This window comes from Mustela nivalis (assembly GCF_964662115.1).
Source record: "Mustela nivalis genome assembly, chromosome: 14".
Classification (NCBI taxonomy): Eukaryota; Metazoa; Chordata; class Mammalia; order Carnivora; family Mustelidae; genus Mustela; species Mustela nivalis.
The window spans coordinates 78,778,611-78,790,732 of record NC_139033.1 but is presented as its reverse complement, the minus strand read 5'-3'; the positions used below and the strand labels follow the sequence as shown (position 1 = coordinate 78,790,732).

The 12,122-nt window shown below is 46.5% G+C and overlaps 1 protein-coding gene across 2 annotated transcripts in view; it reads right to left on the bottom strand.

The window, feature by feature from the left end:
* Window positions 1-1,496: 1,496 nt before the first annotated feature.
* The window catches only part of TUBB6 (tubulin beta 6 class V), a 17,125-nt gene continuing 6,499 nt past the window's right edge, over window positions 1,497-12,122 (bottom strand). For both annotated transcript variants that reach the window (XM_082697387.1, XM_082697388.1), the window contains one exon: window positions 1,497-2,992. In XM_082697387.1, the coding sequence (XP_082553513.1) occupies window positions 1,929-2,992 (1,064 nt within the window). In that variant the 3' untranslated portion in view covers window positions 1,497-1,928. The remainder of the gene's footprint in view (window positions 2,993-12,122) is intronic.

Below are 12,122 nucleotides of genomic sequence, written 5' to 3'. Positions count from 1 at the left end.
GTCAGCATGCTGTTCCCCACACAACCCGGAGACGAGGAGACTACTTCCTCGTGCGGAGGTCTGGTAGGCCTTGGCTGTGAGGCCTCCTAAGCGGAATGACGCAGGATGTGCCACATGAGTCAGATTTGATTTAGTGAGAAAAGGGACAAAGCCATGCATGAGATGGTTGGTCAGATGCTAACTCATCTGCATTTCGAATCCAAGCTTGCGGAGTCTTGAGAAGGCAACCAGAATGGCCTGGAAGAACTACCACTGCCACCCTCGGACTTTCTGATCTGCACAAGGAGGCCCGCAGCACTGTGGTGAGCAAGACCCCATGTTGGTTCCCATGTGGAGCCTGACTCACACCAGGGGCTCACAGCACGCATCTTTTCTCTCTGCCAAGGTCAGTCGCACCTGGCCTATTTCCAGGGTAGATGTGGTTAGTAAGGTACTTAAGATTTCTACAGAAATGGGGCCTGTTTTCACCACAGTTCAAGTCCCGCTGCCATGTTTAGTGAGTCCCTTTCTGTGTGCCCAAGGTTGGGGCTCAGCCCAGGATAGTTAGTTATTGGGTGTAAGCCACGGCATCACAGAGCGCAGGCCTGCTGTCAGGTGGGGGAGCTAGGTTACACTGTGGGGTAAACCCCAGGCCAAAATGACTCCAAAGGACAGTCCTTTCTTTCTCACTCCTTGTTCAACAAAGGTCAGAGGGGGCTGTGCTCAGCAGTTCTTGGGACCCAGACTGATGGAGAAATCTGTCAAGAGGCAGAATTGAGGGTTGAGCACTAGCATTTAGACCTTTCCACCTGAAAGATACGTGCTACTCACATTCTCTTGGCCAAACCAAAGTCATGTTCACGGCTAACTTCAAGGGGCAGAAAGGAGAAATAAACCAGAAACTGGTGAACAGCAATGTCTGCTCATTACTAATAGGACTAGCCTGGTCATGTACTGTGGAGTTTGGCTTTACAAGACCTTACAGAAGTTGTGTCAAGTTACCGAAACTGTAAAGTGGTGATTTGTTATATAGAAAATAGCCCTCAGCCTCCACCCTGAACCTGAGCACGTCTGAAGGAAGCACACAGCTCTCCGAGCCGGCCCTGCCAGGTTCCCCCTCACCCACCAAGAGCTTGCATGTCCCCCTGGCTCTGGCTGGAAGCCTGGAGGCCATTTTCTGTAATTCCTCTGATAAATCTTAGCCCAACTGTTGGGGAAGGCTGGGACTAACTAGCCCAGGAGGTCGTGACCCGGGAAGATGAAAGATTCTGTGGGAGGGCTAAGTGTTAGTTGCAAAAGGGGACTACGGGCTTTTATTTACATGTGTGCTACTCAGATGCTCAGGAAAATTCTGGCCGCCACCCGTAAGGTCTGCAGTTCAAGGAAAACCTTTCCCCTGAGCTCATTCACTGAGTGGCAGGAGCAGTTCCCCCCAGAAAGAGACAAGGTACCCAAATAACCATTATTTAACAACACAAAACAAATCTTTCAGGGAAACAGGCTGGAAGAGGCAAAGGAACGGTTTTAGTGTTTTATTATGAATAGGCTGTTGTAAAGTTCCATATTGCATTTTCAGTATAAGGCAACACTGCACAGCTTCAGGTTTCATCACAATGGATGGATGAAAAACACTGTTTCTAACTTCCTTGCTAATTCTCAGCATGGTTGAACACTTGACAGAAGGTGAGGTCAATTCACTGCTCCCTCTGTTGATGGCCTCTTTATCTTTTCAAGTCCTCCAGTAGAAAATTGGGTAGGGCTGCTGATTCTCTGCTATTCCGATGTACTTTCTTGGTTCCAGATGACTGATGGTGCAATTTTGTTGCATTGGTGAGAGGCCTATGCCCACATATTTAGAGCAGAGCACCACGGGTGGCCATCAGGGTCACGATGCTCCAGAGTTAAAGAAACATCATCTGATTTGCCATACGTGAGACTGGGATGTGCCTCTATTCGTTGATCTCCTCCTCATCATCCTCGAAAGCTTCCTCGCCATCGTTGGCCGTGGCTTCTTGATACTGCTGGTACTCGGACACCAGGTCGTTCATGTTGCTCTCGGCTTCTGTGAACTCCATCTCGTCCATGCCCTCGCCCGTGAACCAGTGCAGGAAGGCCTTGCGCCGGAACATGGCGGAGAACTGCTCGGAGATGCGCTTGAACAGCTCCTGGATGGCGGTGCTGTTGCCGATGAAGGTGGAGGCCATCTTGAGGCCGCGTGGCGGGATGTCGCACACGGCCACCTTGACGTTGTTGGGGATCCACTCGACGAAGTAGCTGCTGTTCTTGTTCTGGATGGCCAGCATCTGCTCGTCCACCTCCTTCATGGACATGGGGCCCCGGAAGACGGTGGCCACGGTCAGGTAGCGGCCGTGGCGCGGGTCGCAGGCGGCCATCATGTTCTTGGCGTCGAACATCTGCTGGGTGAGCTCGGGCACCGTGAGCGCGCGGTACTGCTGGCTGCCGCGGGCGGTGAGCGGCGCGAAGCCCGGCATGAAGAAGTGCAGGCGCGGGAAGGGCACCATGTTCACAGCCAGCTTGCGCAGGTCGGCGTTGAGCTGGCCCGGGAAGCGCAGAGAGGTGGTGACGCCGCTCATGGTGGCCGACACCAGGTGGTTGAGGTCTCCGTAGGTGGGGGTGGTCAGCTTCAGGGTGCGGAAGCAGATGTCGTACAGGGCCTCGTTGTCGATGCAGTACGTCTCGTCCGTGTTCTCCACCAGCTGGTGCACTGACAGCGTGGCGTTGTAGGGCTCCACCACCGTGTCCGACACCTTGGGCGAGGGCATGACGCTGAAGGTGTTCATGATGCGGTCGGGGTACTCCTCGCGGATCTTGCTGATGAGCAGCGTGCCCATCCCAGACCCCGTGCCCCCGCCCAGCGAGTGCGTGAGCTGGAAGCCCTGCAGGCAGTCGCAGTGCTCACACTCCTTCCTCACCACGTCGAGCACCGAATCCACCAGCTCGGCCCCTTCCGTGTAGTGGCCCTTTGCCCAGTTGTTGCCGGCGCCTGTTTGTCCTGGGACAAAGCACAAGAGAGGGGCACACGATTTCAGTAGGTCTGCACAGGGTCGGGTGGAGAGGGGGAGCTCAATCCTATTCATGCTTATAAGAGGGTGATGAAAACAAACACATCTTTCAGCCCCAAACAACTGGATGGGAAGCAGCCCTGGAAACAGCCTGAGTTGGCTCATTCTTCTCTTTTGCTTCACGGAGAAATCAAAAGGCTTTGCCACCAGGACTTACTGAATGTTGCCTCTTATATGCAGAGGAACTTGTTTTAATCCAATAGACTTGGAAAGAGTTGGGGAAATGGAAATATTAATTCCAATACAATTTTGCCAATGTGATTTTTAAAAGATTTTATTTATTTATTTGACAGAGAGCACAGGCAGGGGACCAGCAGGCAGAGGGAGAGGGAGACACGAAGCTCCATCCCATGACCCTGGGATCATGACCTGAGCTGAAGGCAGATGCTTAACAAACTGAGCCACCCAGGCACCTCCACCAATGTGATTTTTCATTTAAATGTTTTAAATAATTTTTACTGGAGGGCGCCTGGGTGGCTCAGTGGGTTAAGCCGCTGCCTTCGGCTCAGGTCATGATCTCAGGGTCCTAGGATCGAGTCCCGCGTCAGGCTCTCTGCTCAGCAGGGAGCCTGCTTCCTCCTCTCTCTCTCTCTGCCTGTCTCTCTGCCTACTTGTGATCTCTATCTGTCAAATAAATAAAATGTTTTAAAAATAAATAAATAAATAAATAAATTTTTACTGGAAAGAATTTTTAGGTTGAAGCTTAGCTTATCCCTGTTATAAAAAATGTAAGCCATATACTCTAATTGGCAAAGACAGTCCTAACCATCAGAGCAATCCTCCAAACTGGACTTTCTTTAAAAAAAAAAAAAAAGAAGAAGATTGCATTTATTTATTTGACAGAGAGCGAGCGCACAAGCAGGGAGAGCAGCAGATGGAGAGGGAGAAGCAGACTCTCTGCTGAACAGGGAGCCCAATGTCGGGCTCTATCCCAGGACCCTGGGATCAAGACCCAAGCAGAAGGCAGACTCTGCCAACAGAGCCACCCAGGTGCCCCTGGGCTTTCTGTCAGAAAAACATGACTTTTTCAATCCAAATGTATATGTTAATACACATTTCAAGGATTATTAGAAACATCACTTAGAACTACATTCTAGAGCACACTGTAGAGTAAATGATGAAAAGCAGTGAAGTTAACGCCCAGTGCTGACCTCCTCAAGCTCGTGATGAACATGGTCCCTTTCCCCCACCTCCATGCCTGGCTTTGCCCCTCTGACACTGAGTGATGTCACCTGCCAGGAGCGGCCCCACGCTACATCAGGTAAGACAAGCAAATGGGAGGCATTTGTGCACTTCGGGCTGGGGCCCTCTTACTGAGCTCTGCTGCTGGGCCCCTTCTGGATTCTGCCGTGGACTGTGGGTGTGGCCTTACACAAGGGCCTATTTTTGGAGGAACGGGTCTTATCTCAAATATCCTTGAGTCGTCTACAGCATTTATCAGTGCTAAGCACTGTGGGTTTTAAGTGGAAATCTGTAAAATAAGAAAAACCACCAAAATCCTGTGGTTCTTCAGTAAGGTTAAAATGTTCACTACTAGTACTTGTATCGCATACAAAGGGATACGCTCCTTAAAGATCTATAGAAGTCCTTACAAATGAATAAGGAAAATAGTAACTTTTGGAAAAATGAGTAAAGGATATCAACGGTTTACAGGGAAGGAAATGCAAACAACTTAAATATTTGATGCATTCCTTATAAGAGAAACGCACATTAAAACAAGGAGATTCAATTTCACCCCTGTGAAACCGACAGAGCAAAAAGCTGGCAAACCCTGTTGGCGAGAGCTGGGGAAAGGCCCCTCCATACACTGGGGCTGTGGGGAAGGCATAACACAAGGACCAGCTTCTCTGGAGAATAGTTTAGCATATCTTTGAAAATTAGTCCCCTTAAGCTCAGCAATTTCACTTCTAGAAATTTGCCTAGACAGGTGTATGTGCACAGGTGGAAAATGGCATGCAGAGAAATACACGCTGAGGAGCAGTTTGTAATCATAATAAAGAAAAAAGGAAACAGGGCACCTGGGTGGCACAGTGGGTTGAGCCTCTGCCTTCGGCTCAGGTCATGATCTCAGGGTCCTGGGATCAAGCCCACATCGGGCTCTCTGCCCCGCAGGGAGCCTGCTTCCTCCTCTCTCTCTCTACCTGCTTCTCTGCCTACTTGTGATCTCTCTCGGTCAAATAAATAAAAGCTTTAAAAAGAAAAAAAGGAAACAAACCTAAATCTCTTTTAACAGAGGATTGGTTGAATCCATGATGGTTTCTGTACACAAGAACACAGCAGCCATCAGCCCTAGCACTGAGATGGTAAGGTTTTCAAAGTATATTGCTAAGGGGGGAGAAAAACCCCAAATTTCTAAATGGTGTATGCAGTTGGCTGGCATTATATGCATGTTCCAGAATGACCACAGGAATCCTAGAGGGCTGTCTCTGGGAAGGAGCCTGGGTGGGCACCAACTTGGGGTTGGAATGAGACCACCTTTTCACTATACACTATTGTTCCCTCTAAGTCTCGGGCCAAGTGAATGTCTTGCCTAGCTAGGAAACTGAACATTTTAACCCTTATTAAAACACTGAAAATGTTGGGACGCCTGGGTGGCTCAGTGGGTTAAGCCTCTGCCTTTGGCTCAGGTCATGATCTCAGGGTCCTGGGATCGAGCCCGCATTGGGCTCACTGCTCAGTGGGGAATCTGCTTCCTCCTCTCTCTGCCTGCCTCTCTGCCTACTTGTGGTCTCTGTCAAATAAAAAAACTTAAAATAGATTAAAGAGCTAAATGTATAAAAGTCTCAGAAGAAAACTTTGGGGTAGATTTGGTAATGTATTTTTAGATACAACCTCAAAAGCCTGAGCAACGGGAGAAAAAGAATAGATAAATTTGGACTTAAGCAAAATTAAAACCTTAATGCTTCAAAGCACACTATTAAGAGAGTTAAAAGACAACCTATGGAATGGTAGAAAATATTTACAAATCTTTTATCTGTCAAGAGTCTAATGTTCAGAGTATACAAAGAATTTTTATAATTCAACAATACAAAGACAAACAATACAATTTAAAAATGGGCTCGGGGTGCTGTAGCTCAGTGGGTTAAAGCCTCTGCCTTCGGCTCAGGTCATGATCCCAGGGTCCTGGGATCGAGCCCCGCATTGGGCTCTCTGCTCAGCGGGGAACCTGCTTCCCCCCTCTCCTTCTGCCTGCCTCTCTGCCTGCTTGTGATCTCTCTCTCTCTCTGTGAAATAAATAAATAAAATCTTTAAAAAAAAAACATGAAAAAGATTTATTCTTAAAAACAAACAAACAAACAAAAACACTGAAAATGTATTTAAGAAATGAACTGTAGAAACACAGAGTGAACTTGGGGATAACCACGGCTGTCTCTGAAAGATGGGATAAGAGGATAGTTAGGTTTCAACATGACGTACTGCTTATAAAATGTTAACTCAGCAAACATGTCTCTGATGATAATCAAGAGAAAAAATATGAAAAGATACCTTTAAGGGAAGTTTTTTTTTAATTTTTTAATTTTTTAAGATTTTATTTATTTATTTGACAGAGATCACAAGTAGGCAGAGAGGCAGGCAAAAAGAGAGAGAGAGAGAAAATGGAAGCAGGCTCCTGAGCAGAGAGCCCAATGCGGGACTCGATCCCAGGACCCCGAGATCATGACCCGAGCAGAAGGCAGAGGCTTAACCCACTGAGCCACCCAGGCGTCCCTAAGGGAAGTTTTTAAAATGTCAGTAAGTAGGGGCATTTCTCCAGGAGGATAGTCGGCAGAAAGGCACTGTGACGGTCGCAGGGGACATCCCAGTGACTTTGACGAACTTTTCAAAAAGCCACAAAGGGGTATGTGTGGCATGATCCCTTTTTCTAAAAGCCAAGTCAACTGCCTGCCTGTGTGTGTGTGCGTGTGTGTGCGCACAAATGCACGTGTACGTGGGAAGACGCGGGCACCATGTACAGCACTAGTTATGCCCAGGGAATAAGATCTCAGGGTCATCTGTGCAAAGGTTGAGGAGGTTCCATTTTTATACTCCATCCTCGCATGTTTGAAAAACACACGTGCCATTTTAACTTTACGATTCAAACAATAAACACATTTTAATATTCAATAGCAACATGTCCAGGAGAGCAGAAGTGCCCATCAGAATGAGACACAGCTGGCCCCTTGCTCAGCTGTGTTAGCCCCTCCTCCCAAGGGAGCTCAGCCTCTCACTCCTGTTGTCTTTGTCCCATCAGCTCAAAGATCCCAAGATGGGGCGCCTGGGTAGCTCAGTGGGTTAAAGCCTCTGCCTTCGGCTCAGGTCATGATTCCAGGGTCCTGGGATCGAGCCCCGCATCGGGCTTTCTGCTCAGCAGGGAGCCTGCTTCCTTCTCTCTCTCTGCCTGCCTCTCTGCCTACTTGTGATCTCTATCTGTCAAATAAATAAATCTTAAAAAAAAAAAAATCCCAAGATGATGGGCATGGCGGCACCGTGGCTCCAGGAGGGGCCAGGCTGGGCAAGAGTAAGACCCTCTAGGCTTGCAGCACCCCACCCCCTGGAGGGCACTGGCCCCTTAGCCCTCTGGGTGGCCGCTTCCTTGTCTAGGAGATGACTGTATTCTCTCTTATAAAGATTCGATTTTCCCCCAGCCCTATGGACTCGAATATGGCCATTGTCCTTCCTATGCCCCCCACTAACTTCTGTCTACCCCTCCCCACCCAACCCAGTGGAAGTGGCCCAGCCAAATGACCCAGAGGCATGGGGAGGAACAAGGCCAGGGCCAGCCTCGCATGCCGAGTTCAGTGTAGGACTAGCACACCTTCACCAAGGTCAGAATGCAAGTGCAATTGTCAAAAAGAGGCAAAGAGAGGAGAGGGGCGCCTGGGTGGCTCAGTCGGTTAAGCGGCTGCCTTTGGCTCAGGTCATGATCCCAGGGTCCTGGGATCGAGCTCCGCATTGGGCTCCCTGCCCTGCAGGAAGCCTGCTTCTCTCGCTCTTAACGCCCCCTGCTTGTATTCCCTCTCTTGCTGTGTCTCTGTCAAATAAAAAATAAATTCTTTAAAAATAATAAATAAATAAATATTTATAAATAAAGTCTTTTAAATAAAGTCTTAAAAAAAAATGTGAATAGACTAGAGTAGAAACCAGCTACTGACAAGAAGGTAGCTTCGGCAGACGTGCAGCCACAGCAAGGCAAGCTGAACTTGACTCTTTTCCCCCGGCTCACACACAATCACTTGGCTTCCTATTTCAGCACAATTAACCATGAGGTTTTCTCTGCCTTTGACAAAAGGAAGAAGCTAGTGACTTCCGAAAATATTTTGCCACTGTCTCATAGCAACAGATGTTCCCAGTTAAATATTTGGGGGTCATGAGTTGAACACGTTCTGTAATGAGCTGTTGTGACATTAATCAGCGGCTCAGGCCCATAGAACACAAGGCTGCAATCTCCAAGCTTTGGCAGGCAGGTTGCAACAGGTCCCCAGGGTTTTCTCAGAATCCGGCCTCGGGTCTACCTCTTGCTCACACTGGGTAAGGGATTAAGTGCTCCCTGACCCCCTCTAGCCCCAAGTCTGCAAGGGAAAGTTACATGTGCAAAAAGAGGCTTTCTGGAGCTCCATTTTCTCCCACAAAACTCTCTCCCACTGTCTCTGGGCACAACTGCTATAAACCAGCAATTCAACCAGCAGTTGGTTAAGAAAAAGATTTTTTTTTTTTTAAGTATATTCATGTTCAAAACTTAAATGCAGATAACTTTCACTTTTAAAATTATATATTTCTTCAAATCAGTGTTGTGTTTTTTTTTTTAAAAACGCGTCAAACCATACCTAGAGATGGAATGACACTGGTTTACTGTAATTGACCAACTCCGAAACAGGGGGCTCGGAAGCTTCTGGGGGATGAACCACCTCCCAGGCAATGCTGCCTCTTTTTTTTTTTCTTTTCTTTTCTTTTTAGAGAATGACTTCTAAACAACTGTTTCCTCAAACGGTATACTGTGTTTATGCACTCTGGACACCTCCCCATTCCCTGTAACAAGCATGCTATTTTAACAAAATAAGTACATTCATTTAAACAATTCAGGGTTGTTAATTAAAAATAGTGTTGGCTTAAAAAAATTTTTTCTTTCAATAGTTTCCATTCCAATGTGGGGCTTGAAACTCACAACCCTGAGATCAAGAGTTGCATGCTCTCTCTACCAACTGTGCCAGCCAGGTGTCCCAGTGTTGGCTTTAAAAATTACCATTAAGGGGTGCCTGGGTGGCTTAATCGTTAGGCATCTGCCTTTGGCTCAGGTCATGATCCCAGGGTCCTAGGATCGAGCCCCATATTGGGCTCCCTGCCCAGCGGGGAGCCTGCTTCTCCCTCTCCCACTTCCCCTGCTTGTTTCTTCTCTCGCCATCTCTCTCAGTCATAAATAAAAAAAGATCTTTAAAAAAACAAGAAATAAAAACTACTATTAAAGCTATCTCACATCAGCACAATCTACCAAAATTTTAAAATATTCTGAATCAAAAATTGGGACGCATGTTCTAACAAAGAAGCAGATACAAGAAGCAATCCTAAAGACAGTTTAAAAGCCTGATGTCATTTCTAACATTCTTGAAGGTTTACAAAAGCAGTGGATTCGATCATTAAATGGTCACTATGGGTCTGTGTCAATTTCTTCTTAATCTTTTTCGTCCCACTTATGGGCAGCTAGAAAGATGAGTCCAGACTTTTTTAGTCTCTCTCATTTTCAGTTCAAATAAATTAAACCAAAGGAAACTTCCACCATCACTGAAGCGGCTGCCATGAGAAATTAGCCTAGCACAACTTCAGTGGTTTGATCCAAATTCATAAGCCTCATTTTTATTCATGCATATTTTTTGTTTCATGAAGACTCTTTAAAAAGTTCCACATGGGGTGCCTGGGTGGCTCAGTGGGTTAAGTGTCTGGCTTCGGCTCAGGTCATGACTCTGGGTTCCTGGGATGGAGTCCTGCCTCAGGTTCCTTGCTCAGTGGGGAGCCTGCCTCTCCCAGTCCCTCTGCTGCTCCCCGTGCTTGCATTCCTTCTCACTCTCTCTCAAATGAATAAGTAAAATATTTTTTTTAAAAAGCTGCACACGGGGCGCCTGGGTGGCTCAGTGGGGTAAGCCTCTGCCTTCGGCTCAGGTCATGATCCCAGGGTCCTGGGATCAAGCCCCGCATTGGGCTCTGCTCCTCGGGGAGTCTGCTTCCTACTCTCTCTCTCTGCCTGCCTCTCTGAATACTTGTGATCTCTGTCTATCAAATAAATAAATAAATAATCTTTAAAAAATAAAAATAAATAAAAACAAAAAAATAAAAAAGCTGCACAGGTCCTCGGCTGCACAGGAGTGATGGCGGCTGAGGGAGGCCTGACCCGGAGCAGACATCAGGGCTGGGTGAGAGACAAGTGAGACGGGGAAGGTGCATGGCTTCCAGGGTCCTATCAGAAACCTTCTCCGGCAAGTGCACGGATAAGGCCTTGTCCATGCCGACATGTCTCCAGATGGACCGAACCGCATGTAAAAAGCTATGAAACAGACTTAATATCTATACGCCTGCCACCCATTGTAAGAAATAAAACCCTACAGGGTTCCCATGAAGCTTCAGTGTAACAAGTAGGAGTCTGAACCTCTTAAATTTAAACAATGTACAATTACGTAATGTTTTTCTATTCTCTCTCAAGAACCAATAAGGGTGTGTGTGTGTGTTTCAGCTAACTGCCCCTCCCCATGGGGACAGGGTTCACTGAGTTGTATTTTAATGACTGGGTCTTCAGGTTTCTCAATGTGTGAGTCCTATTTATGGGAGTGCAAGTTTCTCTTTTCTTATACTGACAATTTATACAGACTTGCCAAGTTCAGAGTTCTTCCATTTCCTCTAAAGTATTTCTTTTTCTTTTTCTTTTTTAAGATTTCATTTTTTTATTTGACAGACAGAGACCACAAGTAGGCAGAGAGAGGAGGAAGCAGGCTCCCCACTGAGCAGAGAGCCCAATGTGGGCTCTATCCCAGGACCCTGAGATCATGACTTGAGCAGAAGGCAGAGGCTTAACCCACTAAGCCACCCAGGTGCTCCTCCTCTAAAGTATTTCTTAAAGCATTGTCAATTATAGTGCCTCAGAGTCCCTCAGTTGATACGTTTCTTTAAAAGTTTAATTCCAGGTAAAAACTGTGCTCTCAACGCTGCTGGTGGTATTAATCCAAAGGAAAGATTACAGCAAAATGTATAATGGACCTAAATATGTTAACAGGCTCTGGCCCAGTAATTTCACTTTTGAGGATCTATTCTGTGATCTGAATTAGAAACCCAGACCAATTTATGTGAACCAAGATGGGAGCGTCTGGATTCTATGTTAGTACATTCTTTCTTTTTAATTAAGTAAGCTCTACACCCAAAGATCAAAAGTCGCACGCCCTGCGGAATGAGCCAGCCTGGCGTCCCTATATATTATATTCTTTCTTAGAGCAAAATCTGCTAAGAAATGACTCCCTGATTATTGGCCATTGTGAAGATTATAGATTTTAAAACTATAATTAACATGGAATATGGCTTAAGTATAATACTCAGTGGGGAAAAAAAGATCTAAGTGATAGTGTTTACAAATAAGGAAAATCAGCAAACAGAAAAGTCAGAAAAATACCTCAATGCCAATGATGATTAGGTGATGATGATCACACAGAATAATGCTTTTACCCCAGTTCTTAATTTTTAATGAGATTTGTTGAAAAAAGCAGTGTAAAAATCAAATAACACAAATAATGTAAGAGTGGTATAGTCTCTTTCATGACAGCCGCCAAGTCCTGGCCTTCCTATGCTGAATGTAATTGCCAGAAACCCAGAGCATAAATTAATTCTCAGCTGCAAATGAATTAACTCTCAGTTCACTCTCTTTGAAACGGCCATGCTTGATGGCTGTCTTTACTGTACATTGTCTTAGATCCTTCCGAGAAGCGGGAAAGCCATGTGTTTCACATAGATCTCCACCATGTGTTCATATACTCAAACTCCCAGGGCTCCTGGGTGGCTCAGTCGGTTAAGCATCTGCCTTCGGCTCAGGTCATGATCTCGTGGTCC